The sequence below is a fragment of the Sorex araneus genome, chromosome 1 (assembly GCF_027595985.1).
Source record: "Sorex araneus isolate mSorAra2 chromosome 1, mSorAra2.pri, whole genome shotgun sequence".
In the NCBI taxonomy this organism is placed as follows: Eukaryota; Metazoa; Chordata; class Mammalia; order Eulipotyphla; family Soricidae; genus Sorex; species Sorex araneus.
Genome location: NC_073302.1, coordinates 13,037,910 through 13,064,600, shown reverse-complemented (window position 1 = coordinate 13,064,600; position 26,691 = coordinate 13,037,910). Strand labels below are relative to the sequence as shown.

Below are 26,691 nucleotides of genomic sequence, written 5' to 3'. Positions count from 1 at the left end.
TTGGGTTCTAGAGGTTTTGGCTGCCATGGCTCTGTTAGGACGGGTAGGGGGACTCACCCGCCCACTCTGGGATGCCCCAGATATGAGGTTCAGCCTAGCATGATGTCTGGAGGCATGCCATCTCTGCAGCTTGTTGATCTCTTCCAAGATTTATTTGTGAGTCTCTGCATCATGGCCAGTTAATGATCTTATATTTCATTGCTACTGTGTTCTTTAAGCTGTGGTCCCATTACATTAAAAGACCCACTCCATTCCAGACCTCTACCATATCAACAGGCTCAGCTCCATATCTCCTGAGCCTTTGCTTGCTCCCCTACCCCTCCGGGTGAGATTGATCTTTGGGCTGACATCTTTGAAGTTTTGGATGAGAGTGGATTTCCCATTCTTCTGGCTCGGGCCTGCCAGCGTCCGTATCACATGTTCACCATACCCCCAGGCTCAGCACCATGTCACCTGACCCATGCCACAGCTCCACTCATCGAATCTCGCACTGCTCACACTTAGACTTCCTGTCCTTGGGTGCAGGCCGACAGGGAAGGAAAAGAACGACTCCCAGTCTAATTCTTCAGAGACTCCCGCTGTGGCTGATTGTAAAGATTAATCCTCAGCACAACCCTCGCCAAACACAATGGAGAAGATGTGTACAATCTCACCAAGCTCAGTGAGTGAAAATAACACAAAAGGCTCAACCAGCACCAACCGACTCTGCAAATTCTCAAAGACTGACTTCAGTGACAACATATTGGGGGTGTTTAATGAACTCAAAGAACCTATCGCACAGATAGTCGGTAAAGCAGTACAAAAATGAGAGTGGAAATGAGAAAACTACAATTGAAAGTAAATAAATGAAGAGTATGGTAGGGGTTATAAAAGTCTCAACAGAAGGGGCCAGACAGATAGTATAGCAGGTTAGGTGCTTGCCTTGCATGTCTGACCTGGGTTTGATTCCTGGCACCCCATATGGTTCTCTGAGCTTGCCAGGAGTGAAGCAATTTGTGAGTACAGGATCAGGAATAATCCCTGAGCACCTCCAGGTGTGGCCCGCAAAATAAAACCCCAAATCCCCAAACTTAATGGAAGGTCAGCAGGAGGCTAATAGCAGTGAGGAAAATATTGAGGAACTTCAGGATGAGATGAAGGAAACTTCTAGATAGCAACAGAAGATAGAAAACAGAAGATAGAAAAAATCTGAGAAGAAACAGCACACCAGAGACTATGGTACGAATTGAAGCAGAGCAATAGAAGAATCATCAGAGTCCTGGTCTTCAGGGAAAGTGAATTTGATGAAGAACAGTTAACCAGATCATAGATAAGGATTTCCCAGTGTTGAGGAATACAGGCAGCTAGATCCAGGAAGCCTGAAGGGTCCCAGAAAAAATAGACTCAAATAGAAAAACTCCAAGACATACTGTTCTCAGAATGACAAAAGCTAGACTAAAAAAATATTGAAAACAGCAAGATAAAAAAAGGAACTTGCATACAAAAGAAAGCCTGTAACATTTACAGCAGAGCTATCAAATGAGTCTCTACAAGCAGAGAGAATAAAGGGATATAGTACAAAAACTCAATGAAGTGAACACTCAACCAAGAACACTGTCCAAATAGATTGTCTGATTTAAAGAAACAATACAGAACTTCAGGGACAGGCAACAGCATAGGGAATTCAAATCATTTTAGGACCTCCCTCCTCCCTCCCTCCCTCCCTTCCTCCCTTCCCTCCCTCCCTCCCTCCCTTCCTCCCTTCCCTCCCTCCCTTCCTTCCTTCCCTCCTTCCTTCCTTCCTTCCCTCCCTCCTTCCTTCCTTCCTTCCTTCCTTCCTTCCTTCCTTCCTTCCTTCCTTCCTTCCTTCCTTCCTTCCTTCCTTCCTTCCTTCCTTCCCTCCCTCCCTCCCTCCCTCCCTCCCTCCCTCCCTTCCTTCCTTCCTTCCTTCCTTCCTTCCTTCCTTCCTTCCTTCCTTCCTTCCTTCCTTCCTTCCTTCCTTCCTTCCTTCCCTCCTTCCTCCCTTCCCTCCCTCCTCCCTTCCCTCCCTCCTCCCTTCCCTCCCTCCCTCCTTCCTTCCCTCCCTCCTTCCTTCCCTCCCTCCTCCCTTCCCTCCCTCCCTCCCTCCCTCCCTCCTTCCTTCCTTCCTTCCTTCCTTCCTTCCTTCCTTCCTTCCTTCCTTCCTTCCTTCCTTCCTTCCTTCCTTCCTTCCTTCCTTCCTTCCCTCCTTCTTACCCTCCTTCCCTCCCTCCTTCCCTCCCTCCTTCCTTCCCTCCTTCCTTCCTTCCTTCCTTCCTTCCTTCCTTCCTTCCTTCCTTCCTTCCTTCCTTCCTTCCTTCCTTCCTTCCTTCCTTCCTTCCTTCCTTCCTTCCTAACCTCCTTCCCTCCTTCCCTCCTTCCCTCTTCCCTTCCCTCCTTCCTTCCTTCCCTCCTCCCTTCCCTACACCTGGCGTCGCTCAGAGCTTACTCCTGGCTCTGCACTCAGGAATTACTCCTGGTGGTGCTCAGGGGGATTCAACCTGGGTTGGCCACGTGCAAATTAAGCACCCTACTCGCTGTACTATCTCTCCATGAATTCTCCTGGGGAATTCATAACCTTGACATGATTATTTTTTAAAGAAGCATTAAGAATCTTCTTTAAAAGATAAAACAATAATCTCAATACTTTGCCATTTAGTATAATATTCACTCATTGCTTATATGGTTTTCCTCTATGGAGCAAGAAAGGCTTGTTTATTCTTAATTTGCATAAATCTTAGGGATTTTTATGCTTTTCAATAGTGAATTAATGTTTCATTTATATTGAATATTCTATGTTTGATGAGGTGTTTTACTTATTTTTAAACATTCATGAGATTGTATTATAATCTTTTACTTATAAATGTCAATACTTAAGCAGTATCTACAATATAATAGTTTGTTAACATAACACTGCACTGTAGCACTGTTGTCCAGGAGGAATCAAACCCGGGTCAGCTGCATGCAAGGCAAATGTACTACCCATGGTGCTATTGCTCCAGCTCTATGTTAACATAAAACCTATCTTTTTTTTTTTAAGACAAAATTCATTTTTATAGTGTTGTAGGCCTACCTAGATTTTCTGCTTAAAATTGGTTTAATTTGTACGATGGTGAAGGCACACATGTTGCAACATTGTATGAATGAAACCCCATCATGGACAACTTTGTAAATGTGTATATCACAGTGATTCAATTAAAAAAAAAGTTAAAAATTAAAAACTTAAAAAAAATTTTGCTAATTCTCCCCATTAACTAAAATTTACAACTGAAATAGCATTTATCTATTTCATGTACTTTTAAAATGTATTAGCACAGAATTATTTATAATATTTATATTCCTGTAAAAAAGAGATTTATCTTTTTGAAAAAAATTGCCAATTCATATTTTTCAATTCTGCGAATTTTTAGTTTAGTTTGGTTCAATTCATCTATGTGTTTGTAGGTGTTACTACCTCCACAATACATTAAAAAAATCTCTAATATGGAATAAAAAATAAATATAATAAGGGAAAAACTGGTCAAAGCATCAGTGTGAATTCAAGTGTGTGACATGTCAACACATTGGAACTGGAGATTTTGTCTATTAAATGCGCTAACACGGGCGGGGAAATGGGAGGAGTTCCGGGGACACTGGTGAAGGGAAGGGGGTTCTCTGGTGTGTGTTGGAATGATGGATGCATGAAAAATATTGTAAGTCCCAGTGGTGCAACAAAAATGGTTAAAGTTACAAAAACAAAACAACTCAGGCAGAAGGTAAGAACTTCACAGCACATAACTCCTTAACTCCTCTGATGTTAAATGGCATTTCTTTGCCTCTGTAGAAATGACCCTATTGTTCAGGTGTCTTGGAGAAGTAACTTTATAGCCTTCCAGGAATCAGCCCTCAGCCATCTGAGATTAAATGACAAGTTGTCAAACAACTTCCCCCTGGTTAAGCCCTGGTGACGAGTGTTGCTTTGTGCTGAAAGGAGAGAAAGGACTAAACATGATGGCCTCTCAGTATCTGTACTGCAAGCCATAATGCCCAAAAGTAGAAAGAAAGATGAATATTGTCTGCCATAGAGGCAAGGGAGAGGAGTGGGATGGTGGGGTGGGAGGGATACTGGGGACATTGTTGCCAGAAAATGTGCACTGGTGGAGGGATGTGTGTTCCATCATTGTATGACTGAAACTCAAAAATGAAAGCTTTGTAACTGTATCCCACGAGAGTATCCCACCCGCACGGCAGAGCCTGGCAAGCTACCCATGGAGTATTCCATATGCCAAAAACAGTAACAACAAGTCTCACAATAGGGACATTTCTGGTGCCTGCTCAAGCAAATCGATGAACAATGGGACAACAATTAAAAAACAAAAAAACAAACAAACAAGCTCACAGCCCAAATAGGCTAAATGCTTACCTTCTACACACTTGCACTCTGCTCCTTCACAGACTTTCTGAAGTTTGCTGTGGACTACACTATAAAACATGGTGCATCGTTTATCTGTGGGGGTGAAAGTTTAGTTAGAAGATGGATTAATGTACAGTACATTTATGTTGGGCTGGAGCTATAGCATAGTGGTAGGGCGTTCGCCTTTCACGCAGCTGCCCCGTGTTCGATTCCTCTGACCCTCTCGGAAAGCCCGGCAAGCTACCGAGAGTATCCCGCCCTCACGGCAGAGCCTGGCAAGCTACCCGTGGCGTATTAGATATGCCAAAAACAGTAACAATAAGTCTCTCAATGAGAGACGTTACTGGTGCCCGCTCAAGCAAATCGATGAGCAATGGGATGACAGTGACACTGACATTTATGTCAATGAGTCCACTTTTTTTTTGGTATGTGTCTGGGGGCATATCTGCTGGTGCTGAGGGCTTTTTAAAATTTTTTTTTAAATTTTATTGAATCACCATGAGATAGTTACAAACTTTCATGTTTGGGTTACAATCTCACAATGATCAAACACCCATCCCTCCACCAGTGCACATTCCCCACCACCAATATCCCCAGTATATACCCCCTTTCTCACCCTCCCTCTGCCTACCATGGCAGACAATATTCCTCATAGTCTCTCTCTACTTTGGGGCATTATGTCTTGCAACACAGACACTGAGAGGTCATCATGTTTGGTCCATTATCTACTTTCGGCATGCATCTCCCATCCCAACTGGTTCCTCCAGCCATCATTTTCTTAGTGATCCCTTCTCTATTCCATCTGCCTTTTCCCCTCTGCTCATGAAGCAGTCTTCCAGCTATGGGGCAACCCCTCTGGCCTTTGTATCTACCATCCTTGGGTGTCAGTCTCATGTGATGTTATTCTATACTCCACAAATGAGTGCAGTCCTTCTATGTCTGTCCCTCTCTTTCTGACTCATTTCACTTAGCATGATACTCTCCATGTCTATCCATTTATAAGCAAATTTCATGACTTCATCTCTCCTAACAGCTGCATAGTATTCCATTGTGTAGATGTACCAAAGTTTCTTTAACCAGTCATCTTTTTTAGGGCACTCGGGTTGTTTCCATATTTTGGCTATTGTGAACAGTGCTGCAATGAACATATAGGTACAGATGTCATTTCTACCGTGCTTTTTTGCATTGCAGGATATATTCCCAGAAGTGGTATTGCGGGGTTATATGGAAGCTCAATTTCTAGTTTTTGAACGACTGTCCATATTGTTTTCCAGAAAGGCTGGACCAGTTGGCATTCCCACCAATAGTGAGGGAGCATCCCTTTTTCTCCCACATCCATGCCAGGTGCTGAGGGCTTAATCCTGGCTCTGTGATCAGGAATCACTTTTGACTGGATTTAGAGAATATCTTTGTTGCTGAGGTTCAAACCCATGATGGGAAACATTCAAAGCAAATGCCTTACCTACTTGTACTATCCCTCTGGCCCTCTCCGATGGGCTTTTGGAGAAAGACCTACTCTTCTCCTGTTCCCACCTTTAATAGCTCAGGGAGGTGAGAGTATCAATAACCTGCCCAGGCAGGGGTTCCTCCACCTTTCCAATATTGTCTCCTTATTTACTTAGTCATATGATTGAAATTATACTGTCCAATATTTATTTCTTAAGATAAAAATATTTGATGCTTTTGCAAATGTGAGGAAATACATTATATGATGAGTCTGAAAGAATTAAAATTATTTAGCCTGGGGAAGAAAAGTCTCTTCATATGTATATACCTGACAGTCTAGCAGATTTGATCAAAACTAAACTGTATCACTGTCATCCCGTTGCTCATCAATTTTGCTCGAGCGGGCACCAGTAATGTCTCCATTGTGAGACTTGTTGTAACTGTTTTTGGCATATTGAATAGGCCTCAGGGAGCTTTCCAGGCTCTGCTGTGTGGGTGGGATACTCTGAGTAGCTTGCCGGGCTTTCCGAGAGGGATGGAGCAATCGAGCCTGGGTTGGCTGCGTGCAAGGTAAACGCCCTACTCACTGTACCTGCTCTTAGAAACTAAACAATCTACATGTATGATATATATGTATATATCAAGGTGAAAGGGAATAAATGTTTTATTTGTGATATTAGAAGATAAATTGAATGGATGTTGGAGTCTGCCGCCTAAAAGTTTTTGTAATAAGTAGCCATGTTCAAAGTGAAGTATTTTTGCCAACTGAAGAGATCTTCATTTCACTTTCTCAGCAGTGGCTGAATGATGAACTGCGGAGTCATTCTTTAACAAACTTTCATCAATACTTACACATTAGGGACATGAAAATGGACACATTCTGTCTGGGATTGATGAGAAATACATACAAATGAGTAATTAGAGCATGATAACTGTTCTAATAGAGCTGCCATAAAATGTGATGAGAGTATGGTTGAAGCATAAATGAATTCTGGAAGAGTAAAGAAAAACTCAGTGGGCTTTCCTATGAAAGGAGAGGAGTGACCACTGAAAATGAACAACAGAGATAAAGCTGTCACTGGCACTGTCATCCCGTTGCTCATCGATTTGCTTGAGCAGGCACCAGCTGAGGCAAAGAAATTTTATACTGGGAGCAATTTAATCCAGCTACTTGAAAATAATTAAACGATGACCAGTAAGGTAAAATAATTTGTTCACACTGTCTTGCAATCACCTGCACGAAATCTCGAGAGAGGCAATATGTAAAATTTCCAGGCCATGAGCGAATCTCATAGGGTTCTGTAACGAATACAAATGAAGGAAGGTGGGGCCAGAGCGATAGTACAACGGGTAGGGTGTTTGCCTTGCACAGAGCTGCCCCCGGTTGGATCCCCGGCATCCTATATGGTCCCCCAAGCACCGACAGGAGTAATTCCTGAGTGTAGAGCCAGGAGTAACCCCTGAGCATTACTGGGTGTGACCCAAAAAGCAAACATCAAATGAACAAACAAAAAAACAAGTGAAGGAAGGTTAGTGTAGAGGGATTACCTGGCCTGTGGTACTCATACACAGTGAATGTAGCAGGATTCAGAAAGCCAACTTCAAAAAGTTCAAATACCCGGAATCGAACACAAAGGAAATCTTTGGAGGGAATCTGTAGGACAAGTTCAAGATTCAAGTTACTGGGAGAGAAGAGGCTTCTAGTAAACCATCGAATCTGTAAATTTTGAATAGCAGTAGTAAGGAAATTACGATTGGAGGTAGCGCTTACCGAATCCAGTTGCAGAATAACATGCCCATCTTGGATTTGGTAATCATTTGCTAGTTGGTCCACCTTTTCCACAAGCTTAAGAAGGAAAGAGAGAAGCTTGGATTTAATTTCATGGTCTTTTTGTTTAAATGCTTCTGCTTAATGATGGGATGTTAGATCACTGGAATATAATGTTATGAATTTTCTATTCAAAGATGTTAAGGAGTAGCTTTTCCTTGTGCTAAATCCTGAACGATGTTATCAAATAGTCTATATTTTCTGTAATGTGAATGTATGTGTTCTTTCCCCACTTCATTTTTAACAATTATAACCTATATAAATTGTCAGTTTGAAAGGATGATTCCAGGCAATGTTATGACAGTGACATATTAGAGGAAGGGAAATAGTTTTGTTATAACAAAGTAAACAGAATAATATTTAAAATGAAATATTTACATCACTTAAGTCATCTGTGTTTGCACTGATTCCAGTAGGCAATGAGATATCCATCACTGCGTGGGAGGACCCAGAGGACGATTCTTCCTGGTCGGGCTTGTAGCTAGAATAAGTCAGAATTAGAAGATGGAATTAAAAAATGGGCTTTTAAACAAAAGGTCCTATTTATTAGCAGTAGATCAGGCAGGTGGATGTTGGTGGTGGTGGGAGGGGCCTGGTAATGAGTTCTGGAGAAATAATAAAACCAAGTTGGAACTTGAAGAAGTTACTGAGTCACTAGCCATAAAGCAGCTGAAAGTGTTATGACTGGGCCACTTTGTGGACAGAGACATAAAGGCTTGATAAGAACCTAACTGGCCCAAGTGCTGGCTCAGATGAAGCTTGGACCGTTGCAGGAGAGGAGAAACTATAACACAAATAAAGACCTGTGATGAGGACATGAAAGAAGGTCACCAAAAGTCACAGTTCTTCCTCTATGGCAGTATTCTGATTAACTTTTCAGTCTAAAGAAAATCCTAGGCCAAGACAATCTGATGAAGGTGTTATTCTCTCTCTCTTTTCTCATTAACAATTTTACTTAAAACTGTTTTGCTTCACTATCTCCTCCAGAAATTCTTTTCTATGAGGTAAAGGCAATGGACCTAGAAAACCTGGGGAAGATTGAAGACAGACTTTCCTTCCCTGCAAAGAGCAATTCCTTGCATCCATGGGTCCCTAAGAAATAGGGTGCCAGAGCTCATCTCCCGCACCGTGTGAAACAAGTAGATTTCAGGCGCCGCCCGATGGCTGCCTTGTGAGATCTGTACTGTCCCAGGGCTCATCACAGACTTCGGTCAGTCCTAGGATTCCTGGGCACTTTCCTGGGAGACCAAAGTGGGCAGAGAGGAAAGAGATAGATGTGCTTCTTGAGGCTGCCACCTCTCCCCTCTCCCCACTTTACATTGGTCACCTGCAACAGCAGGTTTAACATTTTTAATTTGCGTCTACAGTTATTTGTCTCTTTACAATAGGCATTTTGAAATCTTTAAAATTTTGAACTACGGGAGACCTGAGTTATCAATTTCGATATTTTAGTCTCCTGATTGGTCATCTCAGTGCACCACCATTCTGGAGTTGGAAGACGCGATAGAATTCATTCAGCTCAAGGTCATGGTTAATGAGTTGCAGAGATGGAGTTATTTAAGGTTATTTTAGGTTACGTGACTTCATGTTAGAGCTGAGTAAGTGTCTTTTTTTTTTTTTGCTTTTTGGGTCACACCTGGTGATGCACAGGGGTTACTCCTGGCTTTGCACTCAGGAATTACTCCTGGTGGTGCTCAGGGGATCATATGGGATGCTGGGAATCGAACCTGAGTCGGCCGTGTGCAAGGCAAACACCCTACCTGCTGGGCTATCGCTCCAGTCCCTTGAGTAAGTGTCTTGATTCTCATGATGGTTCTTTTGTTTATTTTTCAAGTGTTCAAATATGAAAATAAGTTGTATTTTCAGAGAGACACGGAGAGAGAGATTCAAACACTTTCAAAAAAGACTACAGAGAGGGGCTGAAGCGATAGCATAGCGGGTAGGGCGTTTGCCTTGCACGCGGCCAACCTGGGTTCGATCCCAGCATCCCATATGGTCCCTTGAGCACTGCCAGGAGTAATTCCTGAGTGCAAAGCCAGGAGTAACCTCTGTGCATCGCCAGGTGTGACCCAAAAAAGCAAAAAAAAAAAAATACTACAGAGAAATATATAAAATTATTAGCAATTGTTTTCTTTGGATGTGAGATTATAAATGAGTTATTTTTGCCATACATTTTACTATTAAAATAATTCTATAGGGTCTGGAAATATAGTACAGAGAGTAAGCACTTGCCTTCCCTGTGTCCAACCTAGGTTCAATCCCTGGCATCCCATCTGGTCCCCTGAACACTGCCAGGAGTTATTCTGAGTGTAGACACAGGAGTAATCCCTGAACTTCACCACTTGTGACCCTCCACCAAAAAGAAAAAAAAAATCCACAATGATTTAAAAATTGTTTCAAGATTTCAAACTTTCTCTAGGAATCGTGCTTGTGGAGAAACTCAGAAGAAAATTGATAGGCATGAAAATTGGTGTTTCTCCCTCCACCTTTCCTCCCACTGGGAAAAGATGAAAAAAAGAACTCTCAAAAGGGGAAAAGTAGGAAGCATGGATATTATCAAAGTCTTACTGAGAAATTTCCATATATGATTTTCCTTTCTAGAGCTTTAGTACTTATAAAGTTAACTGTGAAAAAAATTAAACTTGTATTTTAAGTATGTCACAGGCCAGCAGATAGTGGAAAGGGGGCCCTGGTAATGAGTTTTTGGGAAATAATAAAAGTTTTGAAGAAATCACCTGGCCTTGAAGGAGATCAAAGACATGAGGAACATGTTCATTTGAGATGCAAATCCTGAGCTCTTTAGTCACAGAGAAACTGAGGTACAGCCCAGATACAGAAATAGAGGGCTCATCCAGAGGAGGATGGATGCCCTCAGATAAAGATAAGCTGCCGGACAATCTAAAGTTTGTGATAAGAATCTGAAGGGACCATCAAGAGTCCAAGGCTTTCCCTGTGACAACACCCAGATCAACTTTTATGTATGCAGAGAGCTACAGGACAAGACATTTTAGAGACATTGTATATGACCAAAAGCCATTCTCTGCTTTTTCCCCTTCTGGAGAAGCCTGTGCCCTTTTTGGAACATGTATGTCTTTCTTTCTCTCCTCTTGCACTTCTCTAAGTAAATTTCTTTAGATAAAACTATTTTGTTTTACTATTCAACTCCTCTGAAAAGTCTTTTCTGGGTGGGAAGGTGACGCTCTTGCACTATCTGGGCAGATGTCAGACTGACTTTTTCCTGCAAAAAAGCAATTTCTCACGACAGCTGGAGCCCACAGCTCCTTTAGAACTGGGGTTGTGGGTGCCAGTTCTGGTACAGTGCAGAATGAATGGGCTGCAGGTGCAGATTGATGATTACCTCATGGGGCTGGAGTGACGCAAGTGTCCGTGCGTGTAGATGCCTGAAGTAGACTTGGCCAGTCTTACCCCATGCCAGCCATTTCCCCAGAGTGGCTGAGGCTGGTGGAGCAGAGACGGGAAACACTGTTTTCTTGAGGACACCTCTCTCACTCCCCACTTCACCCAAAGCACCCACACAAATATGTCTAATTCCAAGGCTTCATTCTGAGTCGTGAAGATGAGTGCTATCATTGGGCAGCATGAAAGGCTTTCAAAGAGGGCCAAGGTATCCGCACAAGGTGGGTGTGCTTCTGGGAGTCAGCAAAATGGGGGGTACCTTGGTGTGACTGTGAAAGACAAAGCCTCCGTTTCCACTTTCTAGCTGCTATGAGCAGCCCCATTTTTGACAGGTCCTGCCCCACATTTAAGATAACAATTCCCCAAGGTCATAGATTCTGGTCTAGGTCTTCAGCTCACTGGGACTAAGAGACAATGGATAATACCTAACACCCGTGTTCAACCAGATAACCCAAAAGGGCTGAAGCTAGTCAGATCATCAGTACAATTCTAGCATTTTCTTTTTTTCCCCTTCCCTCCTTCCTTCCCTTCCTCCCTCCCTCCCTCCCTCCCTCCCTCCCTCCCTCCCTCCCTCCTTCCTTCCTTCCTTCCTTCCTTCCTTCCTTCCTTCCTTCCTTCCTTCCTTCCTTCCTTCCTTCCTTCCTTCCTTCCTTCCTTCCTTCCTTCCTTCCTTTTGCTTTTTGGGTCACATGTTCAGGGGTTACTCCTGGTTCTGCAATCAGTAATTACTCCTGGCAGTGCTCGGGGGACCCTATGGGATGCCGGGGATCGAACGCGGGTCAACCATGTGCAAGGCAAACTCCCTACCTACTGTACTATCCCTCCGGCGCCAATCCTTACATTTTCTGTAAAAATTCTTGTCATTTGATAAGTAACACAAAGACCCAGTTTTCCCATTAAAAGAACTCACAAAATGAGCCTGTCTTTAACTTAGTTGTATACTAAGTTCCTCCTCAATCGAGAAGTTTCTTCTCTTTCCCTTCTACTTTCCAATAAACCATTCTATTTCCATCTAAGCCTGAGCATCTTTGTTAGACAATATTTTTCTTCTTGAAAATATTGAAGGACCTGGGAACCCTGGACCGACACAGAGCCCGCTATGGCCACTCCTGCTTCAACTGCCAATTAGCGAAGAGCGTGGGCACTCTGCTCCCCACACGGAGCTGTTTCAGGCCAGACCTTTTGGAAGTTTTGGATGCCATATTTACCACACTACTTAAAACTATCGTAAAAGAGCAGGCGGTTACAATCTAACCCTATTCTCCAACAAATCAACAATGTAGAACAGCACAAAAGGCAAGTGGGAACTAGATGATAACATCTGGGCATCTCCCTAATTGGAAGGGTGTGTGTGGCCAGAAGCAGGGAAACTTCGCTCACAGATGCAAATACTCTGTCAACAGGATGGAGAAGGCCTCCTGAGCAGAGAATGTCTATAAAAAAGTGGCTGGAGCCTTGATGACCGGTTGCCATGGCAACTGTTTCACCCGGGGAACAGAAACCTTCCTTTCAGAAAAGCCCTTTGCGTGCTGCCAAAGCAATCTTCCCCAAAGACATTTTGTTCTGAAGGAAGGGAAGGAATGAAATCCCTTTTCCTTTTCTTCTGAATGCAACAGAGCGCTTGTAAGAAACCCCCCCCCCCCATAAAAAAACTTCAACAACTAAGAACCAAGTAAATACATGAAAGAGACCCCCCAGACACAGAAACTGTATGCTCGTATAAAAGAAAAAAATCAAGGGAGAGAATATTGAAAGCAAAGAATGTCTCATATGAATAGGTACTACATAATTACTGTTGGAATTTTTCCAATCAAACTCCAGAGTCTCAGAGTCAAAAGCATACTCCACCTGGCTCTTTTTTTTTTTTTTTAAATAAAAACACTCTGTCTCCCTTTGTAACAACCAAAAGACAGAACATTCAATCTGGCATCTTTCATTTTGTAAAAATGAGAAAGTCCAGTCAACAGATCTGGATCAACGATTTTTTGATAAGTGCCCTTTTTGATCAGTTGATAGGTGGAGTTGAAGAATACCAGAACTGACAAATTGAGACGAGACAATCCAATAGTCTTGTTTTATAGACGAGCCTGGAGGAGTTAAGTGCATTGATTGAAGATCACTAGAGTATTTCATAGCTGAGTGCCCCCTAATCCCTAATCCCCCCCCCCCCCCCCGTGCCCACTCACCTTCTCATCACCTTTTCGGAGGCTTCCCTGTTGGGTCTGGCATTGATTTGAACTCTAACCAAAACAACTCTGCTCAGACCTTCCTGTGACAAGTGTTGTGGATTCAGGAATGAGCATTATGGATTTCGGCCCAAGAGAGAGTAGAAGGGACTGTGGAGAGGAAGGGTGCTGCCTGGCAGAGGGTGGGCTGAATGGAAGATGGCAGGGGATGAAAAGGGGTGTTTGAGGGGAGAAAGGGCAGAGATAGGCCCAGGAAGGCAGTGGGGGGCTGCAGGTTGGCCCGCCTGGGAAAGAATCCTAAGAAGACTGCGACTAGGCTGGGAACTGCACACAGGACCGCACTGGCAGGGGAGGAGTTGGTGGGAACTGCATGGAGTTCCTTGAGGCCACCTTGCCCGGATGGAAGAGGCTTCAGGAACTGGACCAGGTTTCAGGATCTGGGGATGAGGCCTCTACTTCTGTGAGAACTTGGCAGGTTATTTTACCTCTTTGGGTCTCATTTTCTGTAGCATTGTAGCACGGTTGTCCCATTGTTCATCGATTTGCTCGAGCGGGCACCAGTAATGTCTGCATTGTGAGACTTGTTGTTACTGTGTTTGGCATATTGAATATGCCACAGGTAGCATGCCAGGCTCTACCATGCAGGCGGGATACTCTAAGTAGCTTGCTGGGCTCTCAGAGAGGGATGGACAAATTGAACCCGGGTCGGCCGCGTGCAAGGCAACCGTCGTACCCCGCTGTGCTATCACCATTTTCTGTATATATATATATATATATATATATATATATATATATATATATATATTTGTTTGTTTTTTGGATCACACCCATAAATGCTCAGGGGTTTCTGGATTCAGGTATTACTCCTAGAGGTGCTCAGGAGATCATATGGAATGCTGGGGATCAAACCTGAGTTGTCTGCATGCAAGGCAAATGCCCTCTCTGCTGTACTACTGCTCTGGCCCCATTTTTCGTATTTATAACTCAAGGAGAATCCCTAAATTCATCCCCTAAATCCTTTACAGCATTAATCTGTCACACAGCTTCATGGACAGTCTAAGTCATCCATCCTAAGTGTTTGGACATCATGGGATATATGCAAATAATTGTAACTGAGGGCAGAAAGAGTGAAGGAGAGACAACCACAGGGGTGCCCAGGGGAAGGAACGTAGAGGACTGAGCTCTAGTCCTGCCTCTGCCACTAGTGCACCCATTCCTTGTGATCATAAAGGGAAATTCACAAGTTTCCAGAAACCCATATTTTCATATACATTTTTTTTCGTTTGTTTTGTGCCCATCTGGTAATCCTCAGAGATTACTTCTGTCTCTGTACTCAGGAATCACCCCTGGCAGTGCTTAGGGGACCATATTGAATGCAGGGGGGATCGAACCCAGGTCTGTCACATGCAAAGTAGGCACCTCACCCACTGTACTATTGCTCTGGCCCCTCGTGTACATTTTTGAATGGTGACTGTGGTCACTGTCACTGTCACTGTAATCCCATTGTTCAGTGATTTGCTCGAGTGGGCACCAGTAATGTCTCCATTGTGAGACTTGTTGTTACTGTTTTTGGCATATCGATTACGCCACAGGGAGCTCGCCAGGCTCTGCCGTGCGGTCGATCGAGATACTCTCGGTAGCTTGCCGGGCTCTCCGAGAGGGGCAGAGGAATCGAACTTGGGTTGGCTGCGTGCAAGGAAAATGCTCTACCCATTGTGCTATTGCTCCAGCCCATGACTACAATACTAGGAGAGAAACCAGAAATATAAATCCTAATATATGGAACTGCACATACAAATAAGCATTACTTAAAATTAGCAAGAAAGGATATAGTTAATTATTTAATTTTACTGATAACCCACATGAACAAAATGTTAATTCTAATTTTCTAAAATATGTGCTTCCAATTAATTTTTTGAGAATTTTCAGTGAGAGAATAAATATAAAGGGTAAGTAGAAAAATACCCCTCACCCCCTCACCCCCAGATATCTGTGCCATAATCCCCTGAACCATGTGTCTTGGGGAATAGTAGATGTGATAAAGCTGAGGATCTTTTTTTTTTTTTGGCCACACCAGCAGTGCTCAGGGCTTACTCCTGGCTCTGTGCTCAGGGAGCACTCCTGGTGGTGCCCAGGATAGAAATTGGTCAGTTACATGCAAAGCAAATTTGCATACAAAGCAAATGCTGTACTATTGCTTGGCTCCAAGTTGAGGCTCTTATGATAGGGAGATTATTCTGCATTATCTAGGTGGGCCCAACTATAACCAGGGGTCATTACAAATCAGAGGAAGAGGCAGGAGAGTCATAGAAGTGATGATGGAAGCTGGGCTTGGAGTCAGAGAAAGAGATTGGAAGATGTGGTGTTGCTGTCTTTAAAGATGGAGAGAGGGGCCACAAGCCAAGGGGTCTGGGCAGCCTCTAGGCTCTAGGAAGGAAACAAGAAAATGAATCCTCAATAGAGCCTCCGGGTCTGGCCTCTAGACCTGTGGGATGATAGAGTGAGTTGTTTTAAGTAAACAGTTTTTCATTGAATTGCTACCTAGTGCCAACAGTAAATGAATACAGGGGCCAATTTAGACCACTGTTGGCCATCTGAAGAGGGTCAGCAATCATTCTTTAACCCACACCAGGAGGGTGAAGAGAGGGTTCTGGGTAGTTTTACAGGTTCTCCTGCTGAATTCAATGAGCAGCCTGAGTTGAGAAACACTGGTTCTGAGTAGGAGCTGTTTAAATGAGTGTCTTTGACTCTTTCTCTGATACTTGTATCATAGCAAGTTAGAAAAAAATTAGTGTTAGACTACTTAAATTAGAAGGAGGATAAAAACAACCAGGAGGAAAAACGACCTAAGAGCAAAACCATATACCTATAGTGAGTAGTTACCTATAGTGAGTAGTTTGATACTGACGAAAGTCTATTATGATGCTCTGTATTTGTAAAATTGAGTGAGCAAGTTTGCATCTTCTGGCCATCTTAAAACAGAGAAAGTTGTGTAGAAATACTAAGAAGGTGGAAGTGGGGCGTGGCGTGTCTGTTTTCTCCCTGGGAGGGAAGGGCTCACCTGGCACAGGCTACTATGCGCTTGTATTCTGTGTAGTCGGAGATTCCGTAGCTCGATCCTGGCAAAGGCAACACACAGACAAGCAAAGAAATGACAAATGGAGTAAACCCTTTGTTGCTAATTTGGAATCTGCCAAAATGGAAACATTCATGAATAGGTCTCTGACTACACTACAAATAATTTGTGATTTCCCAGGTATGAGGTCCTAGTTTCCATCTCCAGCAACACACATACACACAGACACAGACACAGACATAGACACAGACACAGACACACGCACTCACCCTCCCTCCCCATGAGTTAGAATTTGACATCTTTTTCCCCCATCCCTCCACCAGTGCCCATTCTCCATCACCAATTTCCCAGGATCCCTCCCACCACCCCCACCCTTTCCCACCCCCTGCCTCTGTGGTAGGCACATTCCTCTTACTCTCTCTCTCCTTTTGGGTGTTATAGTTTGCAATGTAGGTACTAAGAGGCCATCATGTTTGGTCCACAGTCTACTTTCAGCACACATCTCCCATCCCGAGCGAGCCCTCCAACCATCATTTGCTTAGTGGGCCCTTCTCTATCCCAGATGCTTTTTCTCCCAGCATGTGAAGCTGGCTTCCAAGCTGTGGTGCAATCCTCCTGGCCTTTATCTCTACTGTCCTTCAGATTTAGTCTCCTATTATGTTACTTTATTAGAATTTGGCTTTTTTCTTTGTAAAGTAGGGGATCATGCCTAATGGTGCTCTGAGGGGGGCCAAGGTCCATCTTGGAGAGCTTAGCAGGTCATGTTGACCTGATGGTTCAATGCTTGGCCCAGTGGTCCCCGGGACTAGACACCCTGAAAGTTGCTTGGAGGTTAACAGGGCCACACCCAATAGTGTTCAAGGGACTGTGAGATGCTGGAATTGAACTCAGAGCCTCGTACAAGCCAGGCCTGTATTCACCACTTTGAGCCATACTCCAACCCCATTTTTGAGGATTTTTGTTTTCTGGGGAAGCCATACACAGTGGTATTCAGGGCTTACTTCTGGCACTGTGAGCAGGGGTCACTCTTGGTGGTGCTTAGGGTACCGCATATGATACTGGGGATCAAAACTGGCTGGGCTCTGAGCAAGGCAAGTGCTTTAACTCTTGTGCTATCTCCCTTGTCCCATCAGTTCTGGTGATATTTAATGTTAATTTATGGCTGTGAACAATCCCAGGAAATCTTTCAATCTGTAGGTTATTCAAATGATAATTTATAAGATTTAAATGATAAACTCTCAATGGATTTATGATTTAAAGGAGGAGTATGTTAGGTCACTGTGAGTTGGCAACATGTTCAGGAAGTTGACGGGAGGAAGGACAGAGTCCTGATCTGATGGGTAAATGGAAAGTTTCCCATATGAACAGGCCTCTGAGCTATGAACAGAAGCTCTCAGGGAGGAGAGAGGAGCCCGAGGTCTCCTGATACACTGAAAGGGGAGAGACATTTGTGGAGTATAGAATAACATAACATGAAGGTGACACTCAAGAACAGTAGATACAAGGGCCAGGAGGATTGCCCCATAGCTGGAAGCCTGCTTTATGAGCAGAGAGGACAAGGCAGATGGAATAGAGAAGGGATCACTAAGAAAATGATGGCTGGAGGAATCAGTCAGGACGGGAGATGCATGCAGAAAGTAGATAATGGACCAAACATGATGACCTCTCAGTGTCTGTGTTGCAAGCCATAATGCCCAAAAGTAGAGAGAGAGTATGGCGAATATTGTCTGCCATGGAGGCAGGGGGAGGGTGGGGAAGAGGGGGTATACATGGGATATTGGTGGTGGGGAATGTGCACTGGTAGAGGGATGGGTGTTTGATCATTGTGTGTTTGTAATCCAAACATGAAAGCCTGTAACTATTTCACGGTGATTCAATAAAGTTAAAAAAAAAAAGAAAGAAAGGGGAGAGGCAAGCAGTCAGGAGAGATGCAGGGAAGGCCATAGGAGGGGGAAAATGCACAGTGAAAAAAACGCAACTTGAGAAACGAAGTTGAAGTCGGAGACAGGGACATGTGCATTTGACAAATGCTTTGGAGTCCAGAAAGATTGGGGATGGAAGATTTAGGGTCCTGGACTAGAGGCTGACCTTTCAATGTTTTACAACTAGCTGCACTTAAAACGAGCAGCTAGTCACCACAGTTTCTTGATTACAAGTGTATATAGTTCACTTAGATATTAATTATTTCATATCTTCCTTCCATCTGTTATTAAAGTTCCCACTGTTATAACAAGGAGCATTGATGGACACTCAGATGTCAACTTACTAAGGGATTTAATAAAAAAAAGTTTGTTCTGAGCAAACTCCTTTTCCCCCTGCCTAATAAGGGAATGCTCCAGTAAACCTCATGTTTAATGAGAATGACAGTGCAAGTCCTATTGTTTTACCTTCAATGTTCTGGATTTCGATCTTCAGATTAAAGTTGCAAACTTCCTCTGAGGTACCAATTTTGTGAGCCACGGTTCTTACCTAAAACCCAAGAAGATTCTACTTAAAATAGGAAAATGGAAAGGGTCCATATGTTGCTTCAGTATTGTTGCTGTGAGTTGGGTGTCTGGGGGGATTGTCATACCCCTGGGAAAATGATGTGCCTGAAAAATCCATTTTTCCCAGCAAATCATTGATCATTGTGTGATTGTAAGCCAAACATGAAAGCCTGTAACTATTTCATGGTGATTCAATAAAGTTAAAAAAAAAAAAGAAAGAAATTTTACAGTGTGAAACAGAGATAAGAAACCCAAAGAGACAAAATCAACCTCTAGATCAGCAGAATCTTGGTCCAACTCCTGTGCGGACCCAGCTGAGCACCTTACTCTAACTTGTCCATTCAGCCTATTCATTCTTTGTTTGCGGGGAGGGGCTCCCCAGCAGTGCGCAGAGACGTGGGACAATTCTTAGGATCCAGACTAGGTGTACTAGAGGATGCTTGGGACACACTTGGAGGTGCTGGGAGACCATCAGTTTCCACCTGGTGATGCTGGGGGAACATGTTATGCAGGGAATCAAACTTGAGACCTTGTGCATATAAGGGTGAGCTCAAACCCTTGAGCTCTTGCCCTGACCCTCTCAGTCTAGACAGTCTGACTTAGCACATCAGAACACAGAGCCAATCAGTTTCTCTTAGCCCACAGAGCAGAGGGGTAAAGCAACAAATTAGAGGTAGAGGTGTGTATGTGTGTGTGTGTGTGTGTGTGTGTGTGTGATCTCATCTAAAGATATAAGCATAATTAAAATTCTCAATAGAGTGCTAATGTATGCTCAAGAATACATCATTAATTTTGTTCCATTGGCAGTTGTAAGGTATTCCAAACTGCTTATTTGTATCCATGCAGGCAGTGAATAAAGTAAAAGATGTGTAAATCCTTATATTTATGTATTAATTCACAATGCTGTAGGATGAATGAGATGTAGCTGTTGCTAACCATAGGAACATGTGAGAACACACACAGTATATGTACATTTACAGATATAAAATAAAAATTCTATAACTATACATGAACCAAAACAGTTTGATTTCTGGCATCCCATATCCCTGAGCACTGCTTAGAGTGATTCCTGAGTGCAGAGCCAGGAGTAACACTTGAACATCACCAGGTATGGCCTCCACCCCCGAAAAGAGATAGTAAGTACATTTCTGAGGTTTACAACTTTGTGAAATTAGTAGACACCATATACTAAACAAGAATTTAATATCATTTTGAAATATCTCTCTGAGTCTCTTGCCCTCATGCCTGACTGTCTTCCCTGGGGCCCCTCGGAGGGGATGGACTCCAGTTTCCCTCCTCACCCGGAGCAGAGCTCCTGGCGGCCAAAGACCACCAGAACCTAGCTGCAGCCATGCTGGAGGTCCCTCTTCACACGTTCGGACAGGCCTCTTGCATGAACGGACCGGCAGAGGAACCCAGGTGTGTGTAATCCCATCAACGGCCAACATCCAGAGAGAGACTTAAAAGCAAGCTCTCAGAAGCGATATCCTTAGCCTTCTTCTCCCTCTGGGAGAAACTGGCAATCTTCTGAGAGTTTCCTGCCCACATGGGACAGCCTTGCAAGCTTCCCATGGTGTATTCATATGCAAAGTCCAGTAACAAGCTGGATCTCATTCCTCTGACCCTGAAGAGCCCCCAGTGCAACATCGTTAGGAGGGCCGAGTCGAGATGGACTTCTAAGATCTCAGGGATAGGACGAAATGAGATGTTACGGAGCCCGCCCGAGAAATTGGTGACTAACGGGGTTTCGTGTGATTCGTGATAACTATACATAATTACATATGCCCATATACATTATTTACATAAGTATATATACGTTATACAGGCAAGGGTCAGCACAGTCATTTGCAAAAAAATTGTAAGGGCAGCTAAGATGGAAAGAATGATGTAAATGAATCTTTCTGAATTCATCATTACCTAATCTAGATTTCTATAATCTAGTGGCAAAATCTCTAAGTGTTATGTTACTTAGTAGGTGAAGATGTATAACTCCCAATTATTTCAGCATTCCCAAGAATTACTTACATGCACTGTGGCCAATCCAGTGCTAAATCCAGTACTGACAATAAGGTCATCATTGAGAGGGACCTAGTGTGAGGGGAGAGAGAACCAGGTAAAAACACTCATTTAATAGGGAGGTGGAGGAGTGGAGTGTCATGGAAAGAGGGTGCCCACGCCCACCAGCCTCCTCTCCCACCACTCTTGGGGGGAGTAAATGGATGAGGTGTGGAGATCTCATTGACAGAGCAGAAAATAAAAATTCCAGAACATCTCCATGTAAATAAAAGGTCTGAGGTCCGTTGTAAGTCAGCAAACCAAGACATCAGAATCCCCTTTTGGTTACGTTTTCATTTACAGATGGTTAAGATGAAATGGGTTCTTCATTGTCCTTTACCATCTGAATAAATTCCTTTCAGGGACTAGCTTGGGGCTCAGCATCCTAAGCGCTAAAGTAGAATGTTCTCAGTAGCACCCAAGAATAGGAAACCTCAACATAACTTTCAGGCGGGTGCCATCTGTTTTTGCTCTGCCCACCTTCCTTTTGATACTCTTCTCCTTCCTTTCCCCACGCCCCCCTTCCGGTTGGTTTCTGTTGATGGAAATCTGGGCACTTCACAAAACTCCCACCCAAGCCTGCCAAATCCTTAGCTGCTGCTTTTCTTCTGTCTCCTCTGCCAGAGGGAAGTGAAGACATGATCTAAGCAGATGCTCTTGCTTCTGGAGAAACTATCCTGTAAGTACTCCTTAATCCGCCGGAAGCCTGGAGAGCTTCTGGTGAGCAAGAGATCTGAAGAATGGAATCTTTGCTCACTCCAAGCTGCAGGATGCTTTTTTCTCTACCCAGCTCCTTAAAGCAAAAAGGACTTCCTGCAAATTTTAGTAAAGATAGATAAATGGGTCAGCACTCATGTGCTCCCTGATGGAACGCCGCTGCATTTTCTGGAAAGTTGGTTGCATTGGGTGCTGCTTGAGGGAATGGTCCTTTGGTTCAAATTAATCTGGGGAATGTTGTGCACTGTGCCTGCCACTCCCTGGCCAATTTTTTCCCCCATACTTTAAGCACAGACATGCTGAAGACAGAGAATCCTATACTAGGAGTAGGGCTCACTTCATCTAAACTGGTGTTTCTCACACTTACTTGACCATCACATATTTTTTCTTTTTTGTAAAAATTTATTTATTTATTTATTTATCTATTTGTGCTTTTTGGGTCACACCCGGCGATGCACAGGGGTTACTCCTGGCTTTGCACTCAGGAATTACTCCTGGAGGTGCTCAGGGGACCATATGGGATGCTGGGAATCGAACCCGGGTCAGCCACGTGCAAGGCAAACGCCTTATCTGCTGTGCTATTGCTCCAGCTCCTCAAATATTTTTTCATGTAACACATTTATTTAAAAACAATTTTTGTTTTTGTTTTTGGGCCAACCCAGCCATACTCAGGACTTCCTACTGGCTCTGAGCTCAGAGATCTGACCACTGGTGGGCTCAGGGGACCATACTGGGTGCCGGGGATCAAATCCAGGATGGTCACATGCAAGGTCAATGCCCTACCCGCTGTACTATTATTGCTCTGACCTCCTCATGTAGCATACTTAAAATTCCAGGCTCTGGTCTAGAGAATTCTAAACTAGATGCAAACAGCACTAGGTTTCGTACAGACATAAACACAGGGGGGAGGCTAAAGTCTTTTGCAGGTGACAAGAAGTTCCTGTGGAGAAGAAACCCTCCAGAGACCTCCCAGGGACTGGCCATGCTCTTCACGCCCAGGCTCAGGGGGAATAATTTGATTTTTAGATGGATTCTAAATGTCAGACTGAGAGTAGGGAAAGGGGAACCGTGACCATACTGCAGGCCACACGCACAAACGCACCGAGAGGCCCAGGCACAAAGCCAGCTGTATGTACACAACTTTACGTCTGGTGATGGGATGAAGCAAATGCTACCGCAAGTTAAAAACAGACTTTTCCAAGATCTTCTGAAAAATTGGGTTTTTATTTGGAGTTTTATTTGTTTGTTTTGTTTTTGGGTCACACCTGATGATTCTCAGGTCTTACTCCTGTTCTGCATTCAGGGATCACTCCTGGTGGGGGTCAGGGGGGCATATGCAGTACCAGGAATTGAATCTGGTTAGCTGTGTGCAAGGAATTGTATCTGGGTCAGGCCCTACTAGCTTCACGGTCTTTCTGGCCCCTTATTTGTATTTGTAAATATTGGAATATGTCTGTCTTTATCATTACCATCTCTCTATATCTATATCTATATCTATATCTATATCTATATCTAATCTATATCCTCCAATACTACTAGCTTACAACTTCTGCATTTTCCTCTCATGCCTATTTGTGGGGCACAAACTGATTTAGAGAAGCTTTGGATAGTATGGACTACTGCTAGCTAATAGTATATTTCATCTTTATTTTGTTTTGTTATTGGGCCACATCTGGCTGTGCTCAGGACTTACTCCTGGCTCTGTGCTCAGGGCTCACTCTTAGCAGTGCTCAAGAAACTATTTGAGGTCCTGGAGATCAAACCATGATATGCTGCATGTAAGAGAAGCCCATTACATTTTAACTATCTCTCTGTTTAAATATGCCTTCGTATAATCTATAAAGGGCTAATTAGAAATGCTTCAGCAGCTGTGTCCTTGCAGCCAGTTATTGATATAAAGCTTCACTTCCTCTAGCGTGTCCTTTCCTTTGGGATACTCTCAGGGAAGGTCAGAGATTTCATTTTTAAAAAAGTAGAAAAGGAGATGGGACAAGATCTTGGGGGGCCTAGACGCCAATTCCAACTTGGTGACAGTTGGGAGCACCCCTGTCTCCCCAGTCTCCCTGGCTCTACTGTTGCACGTTTGTGCAAGTTGCTCTCTGTATCTGGAATGTTTTTCACTTTCCTTTACCTGCTAACTCATTGATATGCTTCCAGATTTAATCTGCTAACATGACTAAGCTTGAGAATTGTTTCCCACTTCTCAGTCTGTGTTGAGGGGGCCTTCTCGTCCGTCATTCTGTCTCATCACACTCATTCTCTGTTTAAATGACTACCTTCCCAAGTGAATAGGTTTTTTTTGAACCCCTTACTTTTGAACCCCAATGACCAGTGTAGATTCTCTGCTTAGAATCAGAAAGGTGGGACTGGAACAATAGTATAGTGGGTAGCCTTATACACAACCGACCCAGGTTTAATCCTAGGCATCCCATATGGTCCCCTGAGCATCGCCAGGAGTTAATTCCTGAGCACAGAGCTGAACCAGGAGTAATCCCTGAGTATCACCAGGTGTGCCCCCCACCAAAAACAACCCCCCAAATAAACAAACAAACAAAAACCAAGGAAAATGAGGTACTCATTACATGCCTAAGAAGTGAAACATTTGAAAAATTGTTTTTTCAAACAGATATTTCAAAGGTCCCATCAGACTTGAAAACATAAAAAGTCTTTAATCACCTCTATTGGCCTCCCAAGGAAATTCTTCTTTGTCATCTTATAGGAGTAAATGTCACCTTTGTTCTTGTAGGAGACTTTGACATCCATATTCAAGTCGTGTTGTTTAGCCAGGAGTGAATATTCTGTCAGGCCCTCAATTGCATTGATTGTATCCTATCAACAACCAGCAAGGCAGAAAAGTAGACTTAGCCTATTTATTTGCCCATGTGCACAAATACCCTTTCTTATGACACTTCAGGTGGCTGAAGAGTTAAGAGTTCCAGGTAGAGATGGAAGTAAGCTCCGCCCCACCCCCCCCCAAACCTCTCTCAGAATGTTGGTGTTGGCAGGAACAGGGAGGAATCTGGGGCTCTGAGAGTAAGTTTTTTTTTTTCATACACCCCTCTGCCTGACTATCTCCTCCCAGGTCTCAGCTTAAAATATCCCCACAGGAAGTCATAGAGCTACTTTCCTCCTGGTCGATAGAAGCATCAAAGCCAGATTGAGTGTGCAATGCGGTAGAAGGCAGTAAAACATGTGCCCAAGTGGATGAAACACTCAAGAAACATTACCTGGGTGGAATAAAAGCCGCCTCCATACCTCTGCTCTTCGGATAGCCATTTAATGATCGGGTTAACATAATTCATCTCCTTCAAGCTCAGACTGGTGAGTAAAGCGTAGGCAGTGGTTTCCACCATCCGGGCTGTACCGCTGTTAGGGGCAGAGCTGTCTTGCTGCCCACGATCGTCCCTCCAAAACCGGTAAATGGGGATTGAACTACCTGGATATTAGCAAATCAGTTCCACGAATAGCATTAAAAATATGGGGCTTGAGAGATAATATAAAAGATAAGATGTTTGCCTTGCAAGCTGCTGACCCTGATTTGATCCCTGGCACATTTGGTCCCCTGAATACTGCCCTGGGTCACTCCTGAGCACAAAGCTAGGAGTAGCCCCAGAGCACTGCTGCATGTGGCATCTTCCTCTCCACCAAACAAAATGTAAACCGGACAGAATGGTAGCAGGCTATGAGAAGTTTCTTCTGGTTTCTAGAGGCTTTCTAGACTTTATAATTGAGTTATTTTAATTTTATTTAGTTTTCTTATAAAATGGGCTGGAGTGACAGCACAGCGGGTAGGATGCTTGCCTTGCATGCGGCTGAGCAGGGTTCTATTCCTTCGTCCCTCTTGGAGAGCTGGGTAAGCTACCAAGAGTATCCCGCCCACATGGCAGAGCCTGGCAAGCTCCCTGTGGCATATTCAATATGCCAAAAACAGTAACAACAAGTCTCACGATGGAGACGTTACTAGTGCCTGCTCAAGCAAATCGATGAGCAACAGGATGACAGTGACAGTGAAAGTTCTTATAAAATAGAGGGCACACCCAGCTATGCCCAGGGTTTACTCTTGGCTCTGTGTCAGGAATGCCTCCTGGTGCTACTTGGGGGACCGTATGTGATAGGAAGGATTGAACCCAGGTCAACCGTGTGCAAGGCAAGCACCTCACCTGCTGGACTCCCTCCCCTCTGCTTTAGTCTTTTTAGGGAACTTTCTAAAAAGGTGAGTAATACAAAGAAAGATCCTTTAATACTATTGGTCTTTATTTTAAATGATCAAAAGGCATTGGAGAGAGAGCTTAATGGCTGGAGCAGGAGGTTAGAGTTCAACCATCAACATCATACAGTTCCTGTAGCACCATTAGGAGTCCCCCCCCAGGTACCCACCAAGCTGTGAGTGGTCTGCAGTAGGTTAAAAAATACTAGATAAAATGGTCCAAATAGAAATTCTACTATTACTCTGTCACTGTCACTGTCACCCTGTTGCTCATCGATTTGCTCAAGCGGGCACCAGTAACTTCTCTGTTGTGAGACTTGTTGTTACTGTTTTTGGCATATTGAATATGCCACAGGGAGCTTTGCCGGGCTCTGCCGTGCGGGCGAGATACTCTCGGTAGCTTGCCGGGCTCTCTGAGAGGGATGGAGGAATCGAACTCTGATCAGCCGCGTGCAAGGCAAATGCCCTATCCGCTGTGCTATCACTCCAGCCCACGTATTGCTCTAGTAATTAAAAAATCTGTCAAGTCAAACCCTTTTCTTTCTTAAACTGAGCTATTTATTTATTTACTTATTTTTGTTTTGGAGCCAGACCTCCTGGTGTTCAGGAGCTACTCCTGGCTCTGTACTCAGGTATCAGTCCTGGTGGTATTTGGCAGATCATATGTGGTTCTGGGGATCAAAGTGAAGTTAGTCACATGCAAAACAAGTGCCCAAACGCCTGCAATATCACTCTGGGCCCACATAAATTACTTTTTTTTTTTAAAGTAAAGCCTATTTGGTGGCCAGAGTGACAGTACAGTAGGTAGGGCATTTGCCTTGCACGCGGCCGACCTGGGTTTGATCCCAGGCATCCCATATGGTCCCACAAGCACCGCCAGGAG

At 43.8% G+C, this 26,691-nt stretch overlaps 1 protein-coding gene across 1 annotated transcript in view; it reads right to left on the bottom strand.

The window, feature by feature from the left end:
- Positions 1-26,691, bottom strand: part of C5 (complement C5) — a 111,967-nt gene that overhangs the window by 10,813 nt on the left and 74,463 nt on the right. Inside the window, exons 29-37 of the mRNA XM_004615632.2 lie at positions 24,829-25,037; positions 24,278-24,430; positions 20,855-20,917; positions 18,731-18,812; positions 16,329-16,386; positions 8,043-8,145; positions 7,608-7,682; positions 7,385-7,490; positions 4,400-4,483 (exon numbers count right to left, since the gene is read on the bottom strand). Of these exons, the coding sequence (XP_004615689.2) occupies positions 4,400-4,483; positions 7,385-7,490; positions 7,608-7,682; positions 8,043-8,145; positions 16,329-16,386; positions 18,731-18,812; positions 20,855-20,917; positions 24,278-24,430; positions 24,829-25,037 (933 nt within the window). The remainder of the gene's footprint in view (positions 1-4,399; positions 4,484-7,384; positions 7,491-7,607; positions 7,683-8,042; positions 8,146-16,328; positions 16,387-18,730; positions 18,813-20,854; positions 20,918-24,277; positions 24,431-24,828; positions 25,038-26,691) is intronic.